This window comes from Pygocentrus nattereri, chromosome 4 (genome assembly GCF_015220715.1).
Source record: "Pygocentrus nattereri isolate fPygNat1 chromosome 4, fPygNat1.pri, whole genome shotgun sequence".
Classification (NCBI taxonomy): Eukaryota; Metazoa; Chordata; class Actinopteri; order Characiformes; family Serrasalmidae; genus Pygocentrus; species Pygocentrus nattereri.
Genome location: NC_051214.1, coordinates 50,960,892 through 50,984,327, shown reverse-complemented (window position 1 = coordinate 50,984,327; position 23,436 = coordinate 50,960,892). Strand labels below are relative to the sequence as shown.

Sequence of the window (23,436 nt, the reverse complement as noted above, 5' to 3'; positions counted from 1 at the left end):
GACTGCGGTCGTGGGATGATGAGGGAGATCAGGTAGTTTTTACTGCTGGTGCTGCTTTACTGGGTGGCGGCGCTGCTGCTGGTGCAGATGGAGCGGGTGCAGCTCGGGCTGGGTAGCTGAAGAGGAGCATCGTCTCGCGGCGGGAGCAAACCAGCTCTGCTACTCCATCACATCTCACTCACCGGCGGAGATGAGCGGGTTTAAGGAGCCGTGTGTGCAGGAGGAGGAGGCTGATGGAGGCAGGGCTGGGTGGGGGGACCATGTGGGGCTTCAGGACGGACTGCTGCTGGGCCTCATGGGGGATTCATACCAGCACTACCAGAGCTCCAATCCAGACTACCAGACAGATAATCCAGACTACCAGACGTCTAATCCAGACTACCAGGTAAGAAGAGAAGAATGTTGCACTGCGGTACGTGTAAAACTCTGATCCACGCTGGCCAGACGCCTCCTGTCTACACACACTGTCCGTTTTAATAGCTCGACTGACCATATAGAGGCTCTCCGTGGTGCTCCTATATGCTCAGTGGAGTTATAGCTATAGCTGGACACTATGACTATGTATGTCTGTATAGGTTATCGTGATTTTCGTAAATGATGTCACAGGACAGTGCAGCCGCATGGTTTATGAAAAGACAGCGCGTGGGCTGCAGGCCTGTGCTGATGCTGTAGGACTGGCCATATGATTATATAGACTTACACAGCACAGACTGTCGTCCGGCTGCTTCTCTGCGTGCTTCATCACCCAGTCCTTCAGTGGTCAGGCACACAGAGCAGCTGTTATTTGAGGGGTGGATCATTATCAGCGCTGTAGTAACACTGACGTGGTGGTGGTGTGTTAGTGTGTGTTGCGCTGGTGCGAGTGGATCAGGCGCAGCGGTGCTGCTGGAGTTTTTAAACACTCAGTGTCCACCCAGTGTCCACTCTGTTAGACACGCCTACCTTGTCGGTCCTCCTTGTAGATGTCAGTGTGTCTGGCTGTGCTGGTTTTGAAGCTTCTACTAGAGCAGAGTTTCTGGAGGAGATGATGTCCAGGAAGAGAGGGGTCAGCTGATGCTGGTGCTGTAGACATTGTTACTGAGCGCTGATTGGTCAGCGTTACTACAACCAAGTCCTGATTGGTTAGCATTATTATTACTGAGCGCTGATTGGTCGGCGTTACTACAACCAAGTCCTGATTGGTTAGCATTATTATTACTGAGCGCTGATTGGTCGGCGTTACTACAACCAAGTCCTGATTGGTTAGCATTATTATTACTGAGCGCTGATTGGTCGGCGTTACTACAACCAAGTCCTGATTGGTTAGCATTATTATTACTGAGCGCTGATTGGTCAGCGTTACTACAACCAAGTGCTGATTGGTTAGCATTATAGTTCCTGAGCGCTGATTGGTTGTTGAGTGGAACACCTTGCTTGCTGTTTGGGGTCGCTGATGCTCGCTTCCTACGACAGCATCCTCATCGGTCTCTGGGAATACACTTGTAGAAAGGAGAATTACCGCTCTAAAGTCTTCATAATCCAAAGTGAATGGGTTAAGATTTGGGACAAATCACAGTTTATAAATGCTTAAACATTAATGTACATTTTAAACGCTAGAATATTTTCATTCCCAGCACTGAAAAGCATAAAACATCGTCACACTGCTGGTATGTTAGAAAGTTTTCGAGTTTAGCAGGAGCAGATTATAACGGGGGGAACAGACGATGAGCCGCTCCGCTCACCACTATCAGCACTCAGCAGCAGTAAAACCGGTTTGCCGTAGAAAAAGGAAACAGGCATGTAAGTTTTCTTTGCTGTGTTAGTTAAATGCCTCCTTCTACTCTCTGCGATTAAAGTTCTGGGCGACCTCTCTAGCCACTGAGCGCCATTTACTCCCGTTCACTGAGGACTCGTGACTTCTGTAGTCATGGTTCTGATAGAACAGGGAAATAGGAAGCAGCCAGGCTCCTCATAAACCGGCTCTGTACCCGGCAGCCTTCTTCTTATAGCTTGTTCTCGCAGTTCCAGTTAGTTCTCGCGCCACTCCTCCAAAGTTACATAGCGCTATAGCAGGCGCTCTGGCCTGGAGTGGCAGCGACAGGGACGCCATTCTTCACTCAGTTCAGCATCAACATCATTTAGAAGCTGTTATTTTAAGGTGAATTGCTACATAATGTTGCTTTAAATATAACATGTTCCTGCACATCCAGTGCATTCATTTTCTATTCATGTGCATTACAGTGTGCAGTCCAGTACTCTGTAGAGGACGGGCTAAATTATTTCCCCAGAGACAATCAGAAAAACAAGAGAATTAATCACTAGTGCGCAAACTTTCGTTCACAACTGTATAGAACTGCTCTTAATCCTTGATTAGCATCACAGAGAAGTATAACATTTGTGTAGAGTTACAAATACAGTAAATATGCAGATATTTTAGTGCAGTAATTCATCATCATTCTACCCTAAATATTAGATTATATATTGCTTTGCATAAACATTGATTAAACCAATTCATTGGTCATAGGATAATCGAGAGTCCAGACGATCCAAATGTGTGTAAATGTGATATATGCAGTTGTGCAGTGCTATAAAAGTGCTGATGTAAATAAAAAGTACTCTATAAATAAAAATATCGTTAAAAAGATTGTAAATATTAATAATGATAACACGTCTACGCATTCTCCCTTCCTGCTCCCAGGATGCTGACCCAGGTTACCAAGGCTCAGAGCCGGGCTCAGATTACCTGGACCTGGTGGAGTATGGCACCCGACGCAGCCGGGCGGGAAGCTCCAGGCACCGCGGCGGGGAGGTGGTGACGGAGCTGGGGCCGGAGGAGGTGCGCTGGTTCTATAAGGAGGACAAACGCACCTGGAAACCCTTCGTAGGTCACGACTCTCTGAAGATAGAGGTGGCGTACAGGAAACTCTGCGAGCTCAATCCGAGTAAAGCCGCAGAGCAAGAGGAGTGGGAAGAGCTGGGGGGTGAGTGTGATGGGGCAGAGGGGCGGAAGGGGCAGACAGAGGCTTTGGTCAGCAAAGACATGGTGGAGGAGATCGACGTGGACTCGATAAGCATCAGCGTGGAGGCGGTGTGCGTCCGAGGTGGACTATACGAGGTGGACGTGAAGGAAAAGGAGTGTTACCCGGTCTACTGGAACCGTAAGTTCTGCAGGATTTTGGCCATCTGAGATGTTCAGAACCGTTTTAATGCAGACGGAGACCCCCTGTTTCTTGCCCCCGCCACTGTAAAAAGGTGGCGCTTTACATCAAACCACAAGGATTTTATTTTCATCTCAATGCATGACCTGTGCATACATTTTGGAAAAAGGGTGGAATTCCCCTTTAAATGATAGCAGGGATGTGTTGTTTTAGCCGGGGTGCTAAAATGTCAGACAGTATGTTTACGTCATGTGATCAGTGATGTCACGTACAAGTATTTACATTTATTCTTTTTAATTTTGTTTGATCTATGAAGTACAGAGAGGCGACAGTGTGCCTCACTTTAGGGACAATAACAGTGCTGCAGTGGTGTGAAAAAGTTTGGGCACCCCTGATCATTTTCCTGATTTGCCTTTATGAATCGTTGGTCATCCGGATCAGCAGTTTCAGTTCAATACGTCATAAAGCAGACGAACGCAGTGATATCTGAGGAGTGGAATGAAGTCTATAGGATTTACAGAAAGCGTGCAGTAATTATTTAAACACAATTAGGCAGGTGCATAAGTTTGGGCACCCCAACAGAAAAATGACTTCAATATTTAGTAACAGCCTCTAAACGCTTCCTCTAGCTTCCAATGAGAGTCTGGGTTCTGGTTGAAGGTATTTTGGACCGTTCTTCTTTACAAAACATCTCCAGTTCAGTCGGGTTTGATGGTGTCCGAGCATGGACAGCCCGCTCTAAATCACACCACAGATTTTCAGTAATATTCAGGTCTGGGGACTGAGATGGCCATTCCAGAACGTTCTACTTGTTCCTCTGCATGAACGCCTTTGTAGATTTTGAGCAGTGTTTAGGGTCGTTGTCTTGTTGAAGTATCCAGCCCCGGTGCATCTTCAACTTTGTCACTGATTCTTGAACATTGTTCTCAAGAATCTGCTGATATTGACTGGAATCCATACGACCCTCAACTTTAGCAAGATTCCCAGTACCTGCACTGGCCCCACAGCCCCTGAGCCCCACAGCCCCACAGCCCCTGAGCCCCTGAGCCCCACAGCCCCACAGCCCATGAGCCCCATAGCCCCTGAGCCCCACAGTCCCACGGCCACACGGCCACACGGCCCCACAGCCCCTGAGCCCCTGAGCCCCTGAGCCCCACAGCCCCTGAGCCCCACAGCCCCTGAGCCCCACAGCCCCTGAGCCCCTGAGCCCCACAGCAGGATGGAACCGCCACCAAATTTTCCTGTGGGTAGCAAGTGTTTGTCTTGGAATGCTGTGTTCTTTTTCCGCCATGCATTCCGCCCCTTTTCTGTCAAATAACTTTAGTTTCATCAGGCCACAGCACCTTATTCCAGAATGTGCTTTAGCACAGCTCAGGCGACTCTGTTTGTGGCGTGTGCGTTACTCTATAAACTACATCTACTATGAACTTCATTCCACTCCTCAGATATCACTGCGTTCGTCTGCTTTATGACGTATTGAACTGAAACTGCTGATCCGGATGACCAACGATTCATAAAGGTAAATCAGGAAAATGATCAGGGGTGCCCAAACTTTTGCACACCACTGTATATCATCATGAACACCACCTGCATGTTTAAACGGTTTAAACGGACACTTTATTTTCTGTGGTCATTTAAGATTAAACAAACTCAACAGACTCACCTCAGAAACATCTGAGGGTTAGGATTAGGTTTTGGGTTGAGGTTCAGGTGAGGGTTAGGATTAGGTTTTGGGTTGAGGTTCAGGTGAGGGTTAGGATTAGGTTTTGGGTTGAGGTTAAGGTGAGGGTTAGGATTAGGTTATGGGTGAGGGTTAGGATTAGGTTTTGGGTTGAGGTTCAGGTGAGGGTTAGGATTAGGTTTTGGGTTGAGGTTCAGGTGAGGGTTAGGATTAGGTTTTGGGTTGAGGTTCAGGTGAGGGTTAGGATTAGGTTTTGGGTTGAGGTTCAGGTGAGGGTTAGGATTAGGTTTTGGGTTGAGGTTCAGGTGAGGGTTAGGATTAGGTTTTGGGTTGAGGTTCAGGTGAGGGTTAGGATTAAGTTTTAGGTTGAGGTTCAGGTGAGGGTTAGGATTAGGTTTTGGGTTGAGGTTCAGGTGAGGGTTAGGATTAGGTTTTGGGTTGAGGTTCAGGTGAGGGTTAGGATTAGGTTTTGGGTTGAGGTTCAGGTGAGGGTTAGGATTAGGTTTTGGGTTGAGGTTCAGGTGAGGGTTAGGATTAAGTTTTAGGTTGAGGTTCAGGTGAGGGTTAGGATTAGGTTTTGGGTTGAGGTTCAGGTGAGGGTTAGGATTAAGTTTTAGGTTGAGGTTCAGGTGAGGGTTAGGATTAGGTTTTGGGTTGAGGTTCAGGTGAGGGTTAGGTTTTGGGTTGAGGTTCAGGTGAGGGTTAGGATTAGTTCATGGGTGAGGATTAGGATTAGGTTTTGGGTTGAGGTTAAGGTGAGGGTTAGGACTAGGTTTTGGGTTGAGGTTCAAGTGAGGGTTAGGATTAGGTTATGGGTGAGGGTTAGGATTAGGTTTTGGGTTGAGGTTCAGGTGAGGGTTAGGATTAGGTTTTGGGTTGAGGTTCAGGTGAGGGTTAGGATTAGGTTTTGGGTTGAGGTTCATGTGAGGGTTAGGTTTTGGGTTGAGGTTCAGGTGAGGGTTAGGATTAGTTTATGGGTGAGGATTAGGATTAGGTTTTGGGTTGAGGTTAAGGTGAGGGTTAGGACTAGGTTTTGGGTTGAGGTTCAAGTGAGGGTTAGGATTAGGTTATGGGTGAGGGTTAGGATTAGGTTTTGGGTTGAGGTTCAAGTGAGGGTTAGGATTAGGTTATGGGTGAGGGTTAGGATTAGGTTTTGGGTTGAGGTTAAGGTGAGGGTTAGGATTAGGTTTTGTGTTGAGGTTAAGGTGAGGGTTAGGATTAGGTTATGGGTGAGGGTTAGGATTAGGTTTTGGGTTGAGGTTAAGGTAAGGGTTAGGATTAGGTTTTGGGTTGAGGTTAAGGTGAGGGTTAGGATTAGGTTATGGGTGAGGGTTAGGATTAGGTTTTGGGTTGAGGTTAAGGTAAGGGTTAGGATTAGGTTTTGGGTTGAGGTTAAGGTGAGGGTTAGGATTAGGTTATGGGTGAGGGTTAGGATTAGGTTTTGGGTTGAGGTTCAGGTGAGGGTTAGGATTAGGTTTTGGGTTGAGGTTCAGGTGAGGGTTAGGATTAGGTTTTGGGTTGAGGTTCAGGTGAGGGTTAGGATTAGGTTTTGGGTTGAGGGTTAGGATTAGGTTTTGGGTTGAGGTTCAGGTGAAGGTTAGGATTAGGTTATGGGTGAGGGTTAGGATTAGGTTTTGGGTTGAGGTTCAGGTGAGGGTTAGGATTAGTTTATGGGTGAGGATTAGGATTAGGTTTTGGGTTGAGGTTAAGGTGAGGGTTAGGACTAGGTTTTGGGTTGAGGTTCAAGTGAGGGTTAGGATTAGGTTATGGGTGAGGGTTAGGATTAGGTTTTGGGTTGAGGTTCAAGTGAGGGTTAGGATTAGGTTATGGGTGAGGGTTAGGATTAGGTTTTGGGTTGAGGTTAAGGTGAGGGTTAGGATTAGGTTTTGTGTTGAGGTTAAGGTGAGGGTTAGGATTAGGTTATGGGTGAGGGTTAGGATTAGGTTTTGGGTTGAGGTTAAGGTGAGGGTTAGGATTAGGTTATGGGTGAGGGTTAGGATTAGGTTTTGGGTTGAGGTTAAGGTAAGGGTTAGGATTAGGTTTTGGGTTGAGGTTAAGGTGAGGGTTAGGATTAGGTTATGGGTGAGGGTTAGGATTAGGTTTTGGGTTGAGGTTCAGGTGAGGGTTAGGATTAGGTTTTGGGTTGAGGTTCAGGTGAGGGTTAGGATTAGGTTTTGGGTTGAGGTTCAGGTGAGGGTTAGGATTAGGTTTTGGGTTGAGGTTCAGGTTCAGGTGAGGGTTAGGTTTTGGGTTGAGGTTCAGGTGAGGGTTAGGATTAGGTTTTGGGTTGAGGTTCAGGTGAGGGTTAGGTTTTGGGTTGAGGTTCAGGTGAGGGTTAGGTTTTGGGTTGAGGTTCAGGTGAGGGTTAGGATTAGTTTATGGGTGAGGATTAGGATTAGGTTTTGGGTTGAGGTTAAGGTGAGGGTTAGGACTAGGTTTTGGGTTGAGGTTCAAGTGAGGGTTAGGATTAGGTTATGGGTGAGGGTTAGGATTAGGTTTTGGGTTGAGGTTCAAGTGAGGGTTAGGATTAGGTTATGGGTGAGGGTTAGGATTAGGTTTTGGGTTGAGGTTCAAGTGAGGGTTAGGATTAGGTTATGGGTGAGGGTTAGGATTAGGTTTTGGGTTGAGGTTAAGGTGAGGGTTAGGATTAGGTTATGGGTGAGGGTTAGGATTAGGTTTTGGGTTGAGGTTAAGGTAAGGGTTAGGATTAGGTTTTGGGTTGAGGTTAAGGTGAGGGTTAGGATTAGGTTATGGGTGAGGGTTAGGATTAGGTTTTGGGTTGAGGTTAAGGTGAGGGTTAGGATTAGGTTATGGGTGAGGGTTAGGATTAGGTTTTGGGTTGAGGTTCAGGTGAGGGTTAGGATTAGGTTTTGGGTTGAGGTTCAGGTGAGGGTTAGGATTAGGTTTTGGGTTGAGGTTCAGGTGAGGGTTAGGATTAGGTTATGGGTGATGATTAGGATTAGGTTTTGGGTTGAGGTTAAGGTGAGGGTTAGGGTTAGGATTAGGTTATGGGTTAAGGTGAGGGTTAGGATTAGGTTTGGGTGAGGATTAGGATTAGGTTTTGGGTTGAGGTTAAGGTGAGGGTTAGGACTAGGTTTTGGGTTGAGGTTAAGGTGAGGGTTAGGATTAGGTTATGGGTGAGGGTTATGATTAGGTTTTGGGTTGAGGTTAAGGTGAGGGTTAGGATTAGGTTTTGGGTTGAGGTTAAGGTGAGGGTTAGGATTAGGTTATGGGTTAAGGTGAAGGTTAGGATTAGGTTATGGGTGAGGGTTAGGATTAGGTTTTGGGTTGAGGTTAAGGTGAGGGTTAGGATTAGGTTTTGGGTTGAGGTTCAGGTGAGGGTTAGGACTAGGTTTTGGGTTGAGGTTCAGGTGAGGGTTAGGATTAGGTTATGGGTGAGGATTAGGATTAGGTTTTGGGTTGAGGTTCAGGTAAGGGTTAGGATTAGGTTTTGGGTTGAGGTTCAGGTGAGGATTAGGATTAGGTTTTGGGTTGAGATTCAGGTGAGGATTAGGATTAGGTTTTGGGTTGAGGTTCAGGTGAGGATTAGGATTAGGTTTTGGGTTGAGGTTCAGGTGAGGATTAGGATTAGGTTTTGGGTTGAGGTTCAGGTGAGGATTAGGATTAGGTTTTGGGTTGAGGTTCAGGTGAGGATTAGGATTAGGTTTTGGGTTGAGGTTCAGGTGAGGATTAGGATTAGGCAAAAGCATCAGCGTTTTTATTTTTTACTGCCTAGTTTTCTCATCAAAGAACCACGAGTAAGACCATCGCCTGGACGGTTCTGTTGTGGTCTGTTACAGAGCAGGAGCGAATCCCGGTGATGCGTGGTCAGTGGTTCACTGACGGAACGTGGCTGCCACTGGAGGAGGAGGACAGCGACCTGATTGAACTGGAACACCTGGCCTGCTTCCGAGGCCACCAGATGAAGGACACGTTTGAAACGGAAGCAGTGACCACGGCAGTGGACAGCAAGGATGGTGAGCAAGAGCACAGGGTGTGAATAGAGGTCACCAACACAGTGTGGGTCAGTTAGAGCAGAGGTCAGCTGGACCGTACACTCTGTTTATTCCTCTCTCTCTCTCTCTCTCTCTCTCTGTCTCTCTCTCTCTCTCTGTCTCTCTCTCTCTCTCTCATTCTCTCTGTCTCTCTCTCTCTCTCTCTCTCTCTCTCTCTCTGTCTCTCTCTCTGTCTCTCTCTCTCTCTCTCTGTCTCTCTCTCTCTCTCTCTCTCTCTCTCTGTCTCTCTCTCTCTCTCTCTCTCTCTCTCTCTCTCTCTCTCTCTCTCCCTCTCTCTCTCAGCCATCCACAGTCTGAAGTTGAGCCGCAGTCATGTGGACTGGCACAGTGTGGACGAGGTTTACTTATACAGCGACGCCACCACCTCCAAAATCGCCCGCACAGTCACTCAGAAACTTGGCTTCTCCAAAGGTGAGACGCGCTGCGCTGCGGCTCCAGTACTTAAAGATTGCTCAGTTCATATATATACACATAGTCCATGATAAGGTACATAAATATTGTTTATACACCCTCAGTGCAGACTGTCCACACACAAACTAAACTACAAACACGATTTAAAGCAGTTTAGCTCCACCCATTCAACCTATAGCGGATAAGCCCCACCCATTCAGCTACAGCAGTTTAGCCCCACCCGTTCAGCCTACAGCAGTTTAGCCACACCCGTTCAGCCTACAGCAGTTTAGCCCCACCCGTTCAGCCTACAGCAGTTTAGTCCCACCCATTCAGCCTACAGCAGTTTGGCCCTGCCCATTCAGCCTACAGCAGTTTAGCCCCACCCGTTCAGCCTACAGCAGTTTAGCCCCACCCATTCAGCCTACAGCAGTTTAGTCCCACCCATTCAGCCTACAGCAGTTTAGCCCCACCCATTCAGCCTACAGCAGTTTAGCCCCACCCATTCAGCGTACAGCAGTTTAGCCCCACCCATTCAGCCTACAGCAGTTCAAAACTGAGAACTAGAACTTGTCTGTGTGTGTGTGTGTGTGTGTGTGTGTGTGTTTAGCCTCCAGCAGTGGGACCCGCCTCCACCGAGGATATGTAGAGGAGGCAGCCCCTGAGGACACGCCCCCTGCAGCCACGCACATCGTGTTTGTGGTGCACGGGATTGGTCAGAAGATGGATCAGGGGCGGATCATCAGGAACACCAGCATGTGAGCATTAGCTTAGCATTTTATTAGCACTTACTATCTTTGTTCTCCACATCTGCACATTTTAATGCACAGTTACTGTTTATTTACTGAACTTGACACACTGGGAGAACAAAGTAAAACATAAAATGTGGCCTGTGCAAAAGTGATGGCACACTTTATATTTTACGTAATGTAATTATAAATGAAATGAATTGACGTTTTTCTGGAGGTGTCATTTGACTGTTGGTGTTCTAACTTTTGCATTCCTCATATGAAAAATAAATATATGTGTAGCGTTTTTAACAAATGTATTTGTTATACAAATATTTAAAAATGGCCAAAAAGGTATTTTTGTTTAGTGCTTTTTTTAGCGTGTGGGTTTTGTCGTCATTGTTATGCAAATAAACGCAGATAACACAACATACCATGATGTACCACGATAGAAACCATCAGTAATCTTAATTATATTGTTACATGCATTTTTGCCCATACCACTCCATACTTTTTATTTTACTGTATTACTTAAACTGTTGTAGTAATAATAATAATAATAATAATAATAATAATTTATATAACAGCTTTGCAATCACATGCCAGTATTTGTTGATGTAAATGCACAAACACACCATAACACAAAATGTAAAAGTAATGATGGAATATAATGCACAAAAGTTTATTATTATTATTATTATTATTATTATAACTGCTGTAGAGCAGAGCAAACTCTGCATGTGCTGCGTTCATTAAATCTGATGGGTGTGTGTGTCTGTGTGTGTGTACGCGTGCGCGCGTGTGTGCGTGCGTGTGTGCGTGCGTCTGTGTGTGTGTGTGTGTGTGTGTGTGTGTGTGTGTGTGTGTGTGTGTGCACAGGATGCGTGATGCTGCGAGGAAGATGGAGGAGAAGCATTTCTCCGACAGAACTACAGAGCATGTGGAGTTCCTCCCTGTTGAGTGGAGATCTAAACTGTCCCTGGACGGAGGTGCGTCCACCCAGCAGGACACCAGAGTAAACAGGATTATAACTCAGCAAGATGGAAAGAATATCATTACACGATGATAAAAATAATAATCTTTATTTATAGAGCACTTTCTTATCAGTGGTAGCTCGAAGTCCCTTAAAGACAGATGATAAAGCTTAACAGCGATCATGAGCATTACTTTAAAATCATATAAGACAAGAAATCAGATTAAAACAATAAAGTACAGTTTAATGAAGCGCTGAGTTAAAGAGCTGCGTTTTCAGCTGTTTATTAAAAGTGAGCACTGAGCTTGACCGTCTAATAAAAGGTGAACTGATTCTCATAAAGCAGCTTTCTCTGAGTTTCAGTACCAGTGATCAGCATTTCATGATTTAGTTTTTCGGACACACAGCTGGTCAGCCTGTCGAAGTCTTATGAGAAAGAATAGAAATGTATAATAATGTCATCATAGCTATGGAAATTGTCAGGTTTCCTAATGACATCATCTAGAGGTAACAAAAACAAAGACCCTAAAACTGAACCCTGTGGGACTTATTTCCCAGAGAAAGCACGAACTGTCTATTAACTAAGTGTGATTTGAATCATTCTAAAACCACCTACTTCCCAGAATTCAAGGCAGTGTGTTAGAATCTTGTGATCAGCCGTAGATCCAGTAGATCCAGTAAGACCAGGATAGGATTCATGAGCCTGAGGTCAATCACAACATGAACCAATGCTGTGTCAGCATGCATTTCAATATGGACAAACAGCTCCAAACAGCAGGGCTACATAAAGTTTTTCTTTTCATTTAAGGAAACTAAGAGGGAACAATTATGCTTGTTGTTGTTGTTTACTAGCTGTCTATAATTGGTCCAAATCTGGTTTTGTTATCGGCTATGAAGTGTGGTAATAGGCCAGAAGTTCACACTGCTTGACGTTTTATAATAACACAGGTTTGTGTAAAATGGGCCCTGTGTTAGGTTGTTCCCTGTGTTGTCCAAAACGACTCGTGTCAGGAGAGAGTTTGATCGCACAGATACGCCAAAGATAATGAAGTGAACTGATAAAGAAAACGTGCATACATTCATCATACGGTCAGATTTGGCTGTATGCAGCTTTGATCAGCAAAGTCCAGGGAGACTTGTGAAAAGTCTTTAAGTATAAAGTCCATGTCTCCCACCACAAACTGACAGGGCCAAAATGTTTATTTTTCCTTGAGATGTTTTGCCTTAAATGATGAAAATAGTTTGTTGTTATTATTATTATTATTATTATTGTATATTGCTGTAAGTATATCGGCTATTTTAACCTGATTTGTCTAAATTGCTTATCGTCCCAGCCTTACATTTACACTTATTGAGTCAGCAGACGCTGTGATCCAGAGTAACGTAGTCAGGTGCACTGCAGAGTGTAGACAGGTTGTGTGTGTTGAGTTGAATAGTATGTTTTGCTGCTGCAGACACCGTCGACTCCATCACACCAGATAAAGTGCGCGGCCTGAGGGATATGCTGAACAGCAGTGCCATGGACATCATGTACTACACCAGCCCTCTGTACAGAGACGAGGTCAGATAATACGGCCACACTATGGCTGCTCAGCAGTCAAAGGGCTTTCGCAGCCATTTTCCATATCCCTCAATAACGGAGTGTGTGAGGTGTAAACAGAGAGACTCAGAGGGTTCGGTGTGAAACGGTCCAGACGTCCTTACAGTGGTGGTGATGGGAACCAGGCGTCGCCATGACGACAACACAGATATAGACACTTTATTTACCATCCAGAACCACCAGAGAACCTACACGAGTCTTCTGAGCTTATCTGGAATGTTGATGATGGTCATTTTTTTTTCTTTGGGGACTATTTTGCCACACAGCGCCCTGCATATTACGTATCCCTCCACCATGAATAGTTCTCAAAACTATTATAAAACAGCGTCTCAGTCATCAGGCACTGAATTCATAACCATTTCATGTAGGAACTTTCTGTGAGGAGCTTTTAGAGGTGGACGTCTGGTTCCTATCACCACCACTGTGAACAGTTCTGACTTAGTAAGACAACAAACCACTCTGATGCAATTATGTAGAAAATTTGTAGAAGTTGGTTGATTGGTTGGTTAGTCATGTTCCTCTGCTGTTTTTCTGTAGATCACTCGAGGTCTGACCAAAGAGCTGAATCGGCTCTACATGCTGTTCTGCTCGCGGAACCCTGAGTTTGAGGAGAAAGGGAAAGTATCCATCGTGGCCCACTCTCTCGGCTGTGTCATCACATTCGACATCATGACCGGGTGGGACCCTGTCCGCTTTCATCACCTGCAAGCCCCCGACAGCGTGGAAACAGAGCTGCGGCGCAGAGGCTGTGAAGAACAGCAGCTGCTGGAGGAGCTTTATCACACACGCATGAGGTACCAAACACCACCCCAAAATCAATCGCATGTTTATTGCTATGGTGATATTAGTATTGGATCATTAAGGGCTGCAAAACACAGTTTGCCTCACACATATTTACATATCGTTTGAAGCCAATACTGTATGTGCCTCACTGAGTGAGTGACTACCATAAGGAGCTTTTAAAGGACTCATATCTTGTTTTTTTGGTTTATTTTATTTTTTCCTGTCCACTTATTTGTGTGTGTTTATGGTACAAAAACACATAATAATGTTAACAATCATGAAAAAACTATTTTCCTTTGCTTTTTTTCTAAATAAAGTAACATGTAAATATGGTCCATTTTTAAAACATACCATTCAGTCCATACGTAGAAAAAATACTGACAGAATTTCATGATTTTATGTGAACTGATTTCAACCCCTGACAACTGCATGAAGCCACATTTTGATGTCTGCTGAAGCTCTGTGTCCTTTTTACAGTCGTTGCTGTTCTTGCCATACGTTCATCTTCTTTTGGCTGTAGTGACAGCTGAAAACTGCACACTGTCCCAGAAACACCTCCAAGATATTTAGTGCAACAAAATGATAACTTGATAAGTAGGCATACTTTCTTTGACTTCGCTGAAAACAGTAGAAATCTTCATTCCACCAACCAGATATTTCAGTCATCTCAAAACATGGTGGTCACATGGAAAAAAAGGTTCTGCTTTTGGGACTGGTGACATGTACTTTGACATGTTGACAAAATTCAAGTGTTGCACGTGTGTGTGTATATATACCAGTGTATACTGGGATATCATAAGATTACTCTGGCAACACCTTAGCAACCACCTGGGATACCATAACAATGCCTTAGCAACACCATAGCAAATTTTAGATAACAGAACAACAGCTGAGTAATACAATAGCAGCCAATTGGAATAACAGAACAACACTTTAGCAGCCTCCTGGGATTTCATGGCAACAGCTTATAATTTGTTCACGAACTTTCTTCTTAAATATCTGGGTCTCGGGACGGACACCAGCTGTATGAAGCCCTCTCCCATATGACTGTATGCAGGTTTTTGTAATCCAGTTTATGTAAAGCTCCTGAACCGCTTTACTGTTGTACTGTCAGATTGCAGGACTTGGAGGATCAATTTCAAGGCCTGAAGACCTCATCGTCAAGAGCCTCTCCCCCCTTAAAGTTCAAGGTAAGTTGGAAAGTGAAATTTTTCTCGTGAAGTGTTTGCAATGTTCTGAATCTGATTGGCTTTCATCAGTTGGGTCAGTTTGAACAATTTGTTCATCTCATTGTTTTTCTGCAAGTTATGTTTGAATTATGGTTCTAGGTAGAAAACTTCTTCTGCATGGGTTCTCCTCTGGCTGTGTTCTTGGCTTTGCGAGGTGTCCGGCCGAGTACCAACGGAACACAGGAACACATCCTGCCCCGGTCCATCTGCCAGCGGCTCTTCAACATCTTCCACCCCACTGACCCTGTGGTGAGCTGAACCAGAGACTTAGACTAGAACTTGAGACTACACACTTAAAAAAAAAAAGGTTCTTCAAGGGTTCTTTAGTAAGACAGTGGTTCTATATAGCAGCATGAACACTCACAGGACCTTTTTCATTATTAATTGGTTCTTTGCATGGTTAAATGGATCAGGAGATTGATGGAGAATGTCCTGTTGATGATTCAACTGAAAAGCTCCCAAGAAGGGTTCTTCTACTGTTACAAGTTTGACATTGTAATAATAGCTGAACCTCTTTTGGTGCTATATAGAACCATGTACAGTGCATTCTCCATTAATCAGAAGAGCCATTTTACCCCAGCCACTAGGGTGAGGAAGAGAACCACACCGGGCTGATTAAGGATGACTGCTTTCAGCGGTTGAGCTCCATATTTAAGGAGAGATCACACGCAGCTCTCTGCTCAGTCTTGAGTTCATGTTGCAACATCCATATCTCTGGTACTGGTACTGGTATTGTTATTGTTCTCTCTTGAGTTCTGGGTTTTTTGTTCCTGGTCTCTACCAAGTTAAAATCTGTTTTCTTACTTTGTCCCAGCCACCAAAAAGAAAAAGTGTCAGGAGGGCAAACAAAAAAATAAGTAAAGAAGGGAGCTATATGAGCTAAAGGAGCTTGTATTGTTTGTTGCAGGCCTACAGACTGGAGCCTCTGGTCCTAAAACACTACAGTAACATCGCACCAGTCCAGATACACTGGTAAGTTTAGCCTCTGCATTTTGTGTCAAGCTCTCTGTAAAGGCTCAAAGCCTTTTTTCCAACTTACTGCTAACTTACTTTTCTGATCTTTGCAGCTCCACAGCTTCTGTCTCAGTTGAGTTTACAGCTGTTTGGTTTTACTCATGTTGATGGGTGACAGAAGGTATTTTATGTGTGTAACCTCATGTTTGTTCCTGAGGGAAACAGGAAATGGTCATAAATGACAGTGGAATTCTTGGAGCAATAAAAAGAAAGGCAAAGATGCTCATTTGTTTTTATTTTAAGGATGACAATCAATGACAATTCTGCCCTGTATGTTTTTGAAAGTATGTTTTCTGATTTTTTTCCAATTTTCTCTTCAACTTAGTCGTGTCCAATTCCACCCACTAGTGAGACCTCCCCAATCACATGGTACCACCAGCTAGAAGCACAAACGGCCATTAACGCAACGCCATTGTACAGCTAAACACGCTCGGAGGAGAACACTAACCACCAGTTCTGTTACGTCAGCTAACAGACGCCTGTGCTAGCTAGCAAAAGACTGAGTGATGGGGGAGACTGGGGGCCATCCTGCCCACCCAGAGAGAGAGAGAGAGAGGGGACAAAAGTGCTGTCTTGAACCCCCGTCTGTGGACGGCTGTAACATCATCACGGATCTCCTAATGTAGGGGTCACGGTTGTACGGTTGCGCCCTTTGGGAACCCCCAGCATTTTTAGAAATATTTACATCGTTTGACAGTTTTTTTGAGGGGTATCAACAATTCTGGAGTTGCACATAAAAAATATGTAGAGTAAATCAGTTTTATATCAGGACATCGGTAATAGCTCTGAGGGCTCAAGATCAAAGCTGACCACAAACAGATGTGGGTGGGTGCATATTAATGTATGTGTATATGAGTTTAATGTGTGTGTATATGAGTTTAATGTGTGTGTATATGAGTTTAATGTGTGTATACGAGTTTAATGTGTGTGTATATGAGTTTAATGTGTGTGTACTGCAGGTACAACACCAGCAGTCCCACTTCCTACAATCATGTCCGGCCCACTCTGCTGAACCCGCTGAAGGAGAGCGCCTCAGTGTCGGATAGCGAGAGTCTCCCAAGTCCTTGCACGTCCCCCCCACAGAACCGCAGACACTACGGAGAGTCCATCACCAGCTTGGGAAAGGCCAGCATCATGGGTCAGCAGAACAGCTTCCACGCTGTATAAAACACCTTATACATCACACAGTTACTGTAGCTCAGTCAGGACAACTAGAGACTTTATGGCTGCTCGATAAATCTCATTATTATTATCACAATAAGTTACGTTAAACTTTTTAAATCCCACAAACGGGGAAATTCCACCTCCGCATTTAACCCATCCGTGAAGTGAAACACCACATACACACTAGTGAATAGACACACACACACTAGGGGGCAGTGAGCACACTTGCCCGGAGTGGTGGGCAGCCCTATGCACAGCGCCCGGGGAGCAGTTGGGGGTTAGATGTCTTACTCCAGCAACCTTCCGGTCAGATCCCTAACCTCCAGCCCACGACTGCCCCAATAAACTCCTCATAAAAACATCAGATCACCTCTTAAGCCCTGTCAGAGCTGAATCAGCCCTGATCAAATCAGGATCTCAGTAATTTAATACAACTGGCTAATAGAAAACAGCTCCTCTTTTTTGTGATTTGAAGATGAGTTTACAGCTAAAATGGAGTTTGATTTGACCCTGTTTCTTAATTCATGACGATTCACTAAGATCATGTCAACACGACTGAAATCCATGACCATTCACTCCACAATCAGGCCCCATAATTTGGAATTGCCATTGATAACAGACGTCACCACATTCTGAAATTAGATGTGAAGTCTCTTCCCTCATCCAGTGTCGCGAATGTTATTAGCTTTATTATTATTATTATTAGTAGTATTATTATTATTATTATTATTATTAGTAGTAGTAGTAGTAGTAGTAGTAGCTGATGGATGAATGTTACTAGCTGATAGAAAGTGTGTGTGTGTGTGTGTGTGTATGTGTGTGTGTGTGTGTGTGTGTTCCTCAGGAGCGGCGAGTATCGGTAAAGGCATCGGTGGAATTCTCTTTTCCCGGTTCTCCCGTTCCAGCGGGCAGGTGGGCGGAGCAGAGGAAGAGCCGTCAGACTCTGAGGGCGGGGTGGGTGAAGTGGAGGGCGGGGCCACAGTGGAGGAGGGTGGAGCTGCAGAGGCGGAGGAAAAGATGGAGGAAAAGGAAGAGGAGAAGAGAGAAGGAGACGCCACCAGTATGTCTCAATCCACCTCCGCTATCATGGACAACTCCACCTGTGAGTTACATTATCTTCTGGAACTATCTAGTCCTGTTTCTTTTATAACTCGTTCAGAACCGCATTGTTTATCAGAGATAAATCATAAATTCCCTTTGACCGGCTCCGCCCACAAATGGGTTCTTTCGTAGCTACTGTCTGATGAGTTTTACAGAACACAGGCGAAGATCCCATTCAGACAAATGAGCTGAGGTTGGAGTTCATGTAATGCTACGCTCTTTAAAAAGATGGTTCTGCAAGGGTTCTTTAGTAAAGAAAACGGTTCTATATAGAACCATGAACTCTAAAAGAACCCTTTGCATGGTTAAAGGGTCCGGTGCATCATATAAGCGTTCTTCAGATTGTGTTTTATATGATTCTATATAGAACCGTGGCTCAAAAATGGTTCTGTGTTGCACCCGAAAGGGTTCTCCTGTAGTAACAATGTGAAGCTTATTACAGTAGATTATTATTATTATTAGATTTATTATCATTAGATATTATTAAAAACTACAAAACATGTCATTTGACTGGGGTGTCTGTACTTTTGCATACAAATATCTATTTAAATTTGGTTAGTAGTTTTGAGAGAACACGTTTGTGGACGGAGCCTTGGAGCTGAATTCAGTGCAGCTGTCCTTACACAGCTCAGTCAAGCTCCCAAGCACAGTGGCTGTTAGTGAAGCTGGTCCGTGTTGGGCTGCGTGGCTGTGATTGACTGTGATGTTAGTAACTGTTCACTGTTCTGTTGTTTCAGTGGAGCTGGACAGACGGATTGACTTTGAGCTGAGGGAGGGGCTGGTGGAGAGCCGCTATTGGTCGGCGGTGACCTCTCACACCGCCTACTGGTGTTCGTACGACATTGCTCTGTTTCTGCTTACCTTTATGTACGGACCCAACAGCACCAGCGAGAGTGCAGAGGACCACCCGGAATCGTAGCGCACGGCACACGCAGGCACGTTTACTGCTCAGCACAGGTTTGGGGACACCTCGCTTATCTGAGCGTTGACCCTGTTGACCTGTCAGCGTTCTCCAGTGTGTCTGTTAGAACAGTTGCCGTTCTCCAATGCCGGTTCTGTTAGCTCCCAGAACTAGCAGGCAGTGTCCTCTTCCCTATACCGTTATCGTTTCCATGGCGACGTCTGTTACCTGACAGAATTAGCAGTTAGCGTTTTCCTGTGCATGCGCGTGTTAGCTAACAGAATTAGCCGTTAACATTCTCCAGTGGACGTTTCTGCTAGAAGCAGCGGTTTAGGGTTCTCCAAGCCAGGCGTCTGTTCCGGAACAAAATTAGCAAACAACAAAAGTGCGTTTCTGTAGCTAATGGAATTAGCAATTAGCACTCTTCTTAAAACAGTCTGGCAGTTTTATAAATTCTATTTAATTTATTAAATTATTGCAGCCCCAAAAATCTGGATAGAAAACCAGTTTGGAAAGCTAGGTGTCCCCAAGCTGTGGACAGGGAGCTAATGCACATTCACCTGCACGGATGCACACACACACACACACGTACACACACACGTACACACACACACACACACACGCACACACATACACGCATACATACACGTACACACACGTACACGCATACGTACACACTCACGTACACATACATACACGCATATATACATGTAAACACACACATACACGTACAGAAATATGTACACACACACATAAACGTACACACACATGTACGTATACAGACAAATGCCATACACTTACAGTGGCCATGGAAGCTGCGTAGGTTAATAGACCCAGTTCACTGTGCAGAGACACACCGTCCACTTCCCCATCTTTGCCTTGTTCGTTGGTGAACACTCGGAATTGCCTCCGTCTTGTTGAATCTCTGGTCAGTTCTGACTGTTTTTCATAAAGCACTGGATGAATCGCAGCCTCTCTTAGTCATGCCTTCTTTACTGCTACTGTTTCCCTCAGCATTAGAGTTCAGAGAGTCTGCCAAAACAGGAATTTAGCGTTTACACAGTGGAAATAATGAAATGAGCCAATATTTCTACATTTTTACTGCATTTCTAAAAAAAGCTTCTACAGCTGTATAGCAGCGTTGCCCTCTCCATGTTTACGTCACTCACTAAATTATGGCTGAAGTGTATCCGCGGTCGGCGTTTACCTTTTGGAATGCAAAATTCTGAATGAAATTGCCAAATATTGATCTTTTGAGCTTGTGTATTAACCAAAGCCTGGAATTTCCAAAGCACGGAAGCACAAATCCCCTGGACTGCAGTACTCATAACTACACAAACAGCAAATTGCAAGGTGACTGATATGCTGATACGTTATCATTACTGCGATAAATCTGAGGATATTGTAGAGGTGGGCAATATGTCAACAATACAATATCATGACACAAAAAATGCCAGTAATGCTACATTTATTAAAAAAAACACTATCAAAAACTGTTAACACAATTATTTTTATTCAATTTGGCACTAAATCCAATGAATTGGGATTAATTTTGGTGTCTTTGTAATGAAACATGCGGTTGGTCAGTGTGTACGAGTACTTTATACACACATTATGCTCAGAAAAACATATTGTATTGTACTGTGACATAGACGTATCATGATAATGATGTATGTTGTCATATTGCCCTGTCATATATTGTGGGTATGGTCGGTACTTTTAGAACACGGGTTCTCTACCGAAAATCCTCAGATGCTCCATATTTCTGCTGTATCCCTGCTCCAAACACACCTGAAGCCATTACCAGGTGTTTAACAGGGATTATTATTAATTCATAATATTAGTGAGCCTGTAAACATCAAAAGCAGTAACTATAGTAACTACAGTCCACTCATGTTATTTATTTATTTTTACCTCTTTTAATTTGCGCTGATGCCAAATTAATAAAAATAAGCGTACTCAGTTTTGAGGTTTTGCCTCCGCACATTCAGGCTAACATTCCTGGGTCTGTTGACATGCAGGAGCCTTTTGGATCCGTTTTCGGATTGATTTACAGCAATACATCATATCAGTTTATATAACGTCGTACTGCATTTGTTCAGATGATCCAACACGGAGATGCTTTTGGGAATCTTAGGCACCTAAATTAATTTTATGACTCAAACATGAAAAATAAATATTACGAAGGTTTAATTGTGTAGATCAGAGAAATGGACTGAGCACTATTGTAATAGAAGTGGACCCATTGGAAATTTCGGAGTTTAGAATTTGTATGTTGAGTTATGGAACGCATTCTGCCCTGACAATATTAAAATAAACATAGAAAATTGTTATTTATTATGACTATTGTTATTATTAATTGTAATTTGCACACATTAGAGTGACCACAATACTGCATGAAAGCCACTTTTGCATCGTATTCAGCCAACAAAGAGTTTCAGTCAGTGTAAATGAGCTTTAGGCACTAAAGCGATGGGAGAGTTGCTGTTCTATTCTAATGAGGCCAATGCTGAACTCTCTGTCTTACTTTTGTGGTTGTGTATTTTATTTATTATTTTTTTCCTTATTAATAATAGCCCTTGAAACTCACCCCTATGCCTTTACATTCAGAGGAAGTAAGCTGGTAACGTCCTCCCCCTCACTCTTAGACCGGCTGTGGAGGTGCCAACAGTGTGAGCAGTGCTACCGTCTGTCCGAGCAGGCTGATGGAGCAGCAGAGGGCATTTACTGACCCGTTTACAGCCTAAAACAGAGGGCATTTAATTGCCCCAAAAGACGGGCATTTCCTGACCCAATCGGAGGACATCAACTGCCCTTTGAGGACATCAAAGGTCATTAAAGGTCTCAAAGAATTTTCCTTACCCAATCAGAGGGCACTTAGTGCTCAAAAAAGAGACACTTGATGCCCCTATCGAAGAGCGTTTACTGACCCAACCAGAGACCCATTTAAAGCCCCAAACAGGGCAATAAATGCCCCCAAACACTTGGTATTTATTGACCCAAGCACAGAACAGTTGCAGAGCCATTTATAGCCCTCCTGGAGGCATCTACACAATGTCATTTATAGCCCACATCAGGAAGTATTTACTGCCCCAACTGGAGGACATTGTCTGAAACACAGGGCACTTTCAGCCACAGTCAGTGGACGCAGTCAGCAGACAGTGCCATTTACAGCCCTAACTGGAGGGCATCTATTGTGCCAACTGGAGGGCTCATATAGCCCCAACTGGACAGCATTTACTGTGCCTAGTGGAGGCCACATATGGCCCCAACCAGAGGGCATTTATTGTCCCCACCAGAAGGACTTTACTCCCTTAACTAGAGGACATTTACTGCCCCAACTAGATGGACTTAACTCCAAGAGGCCAAGAGGACACATTGCCCCAGTCAGATAACTGTTACTGCCCCATGGTACAGTATCTCACAAAAGTCAGTGCCCCCCTCACATTTCTGCAAGTGTTATATTTCTTTTGATGGGACGTCACTGTAGAAATGAAACTCTGATATAAGTTAAAGTGGTCAGTGTGCAGCTTGTACAGCAGAGCAGATTCACTGTCCTCTGAAAAGAACAACACACAGACATTAATGTCTGAATAGCTGGCAGCACAAGTGAGTCCACCTCACAGTGAACGTGTCCAGATTGTGCCCAGTCGTGTCGTCGTCCCTCCCTGGCGTCATGTGACTCGTTAGAGTTGCAGGGTTCCAGGTGTGAACGGGGAGCAGGGCTGTTAAATTTGGTGTTTTGGGTACAATTCACTCACACTGACCACTGGATATTCAACACGGCACCTCATGGTAAAGAATCAGGATGTGAGGAATAGAATTGCTGCTCTCCATAAAGACGCCTGGGCTATAAGAAGACTTAACACCCTGAAACTGAGCTACAGCGCGGTGGCCAAGGTCATACAGCCAGAGATACAGTATAGCCCCATGTACAGCCTCAAAAAGGACACTTGCTGTACCAAAGAACCCTCTTCTAACTATCCAACTAGAGGGCATTTACAGCCCCTGTCGGAGGTCATTTACTCTCCCAAAGTAAAGTGCATGTACTGCCTCAACCAGAGGAGAACCCTATAAAACACTCACTAAATAGTGTTAACGCTCAAACTGCCCCAACCAGAGGGCATTTAGACCCCTAACTGGAGACCATTCACTGCTTTCCATTCCAACCAGTGGGCATTTACTGCCCCCCTCTGCTGCATCCCTCTGTCTGCTCTTCATTAGCCCCGTGTGTGTGTTTATCTGATTGAACACGTGATGCTGTGCTGCTGTAATCTTTGTTCCACGGTAAAGTTTCTCTGATGTTCAGCAGGCTGTGCCTCCTTCATTCCTGTTAAACCATTTCAATAATTAAATCTTGTAATTTGTTCACAACAATAACAATAAAAGCCTGAAATAAAAGTCAGAAGTTGTGAGTTTTCATTGCCGCATTGAATCGCAGTTCAGTTAATACTGACCCCCCGTTCATTAAATTCATGTCCAGTCAAAATGACCTTTAAGTACAAGCTACAGTGGAGGAAATGAGTATTTGATCCCCCACTGATTTTGAAAGTTTGTACTCTGACAAATAATTAAACAGTCTATGTCCAGGGTGTATCCTGCCTTCCGCTCGATGACCGCTGGGATAGGCTCCAGCAATTTGCCAATGAACATATTAATGATTCCGAGAGACTGGGAGAAGGTGCTGTGGTCAGATGAGACCAAAATTGAGCTCTTTGG

At 44.4% G+C, this 23,436-nt stretch overlaps 1 protein-coding gene across 1 annotated transcript; it reads left to right on the top strand.

Moving 5' to 3' along the window:
- The first annotated feature begins 153 nt into the window (after positions 1–153).
- Positions 154–21,055, top strand: ddhd1b (DDHD domain containing 1b). Its single transcript, XM_037538227.1, has 14 exons — positions 154–385; positions 2,678–3,137; positions 8,619–8,795; positions 9,117–9,245; positions 9,835–9,982; positions 10,832–10,941; positions 12,380–12,486; positions 13,063–13,319; positions 14,423–14,498; positions 14,637–14,786; positions 15,445–15,509; positions 16,511–16,689; positions 17,560–17,817; positions 18,554–21,055. The coding sequence occupies exons 1-14, from the start codon at positions 191–193 to the stop codon at positions 18,733–18,735; spliced, it is 2,493 nt and encodes an 830-aa protein (XP_037394124.1). The 5' UTR covers positions 154–190; the 3' UTR covers positions 18,736–21,055.
- Positions 21,056–23,436: the final 2,381 nt, after the last annotated feature.

Bases quoted from the DNA above. Each gene is read 5' to 3' on its own strand.
- ddhd1b (XM_037538227.1), top strand. From the start codon at position 191: ATGAGCGGGTTTAAGGAGCCGTGTGTGCAGGAGGAGGAGGCTGATGGA. The intron at 8,796-9,116 runs GTGAGCAAGAGC...TCTCTCTCTCAG, and splicing joins GGCAGTGGACAGCAAGGATG to CCATCCACAGTCTGAAGTTG. The intron at 14,499-14,636 runs GTAAGTTGGAAA...TTATGGTTCTAG, and splicing joins CTCCCCCCTTAAAGTTCAAG to GTAGAAAACTTCTTCTGCAT.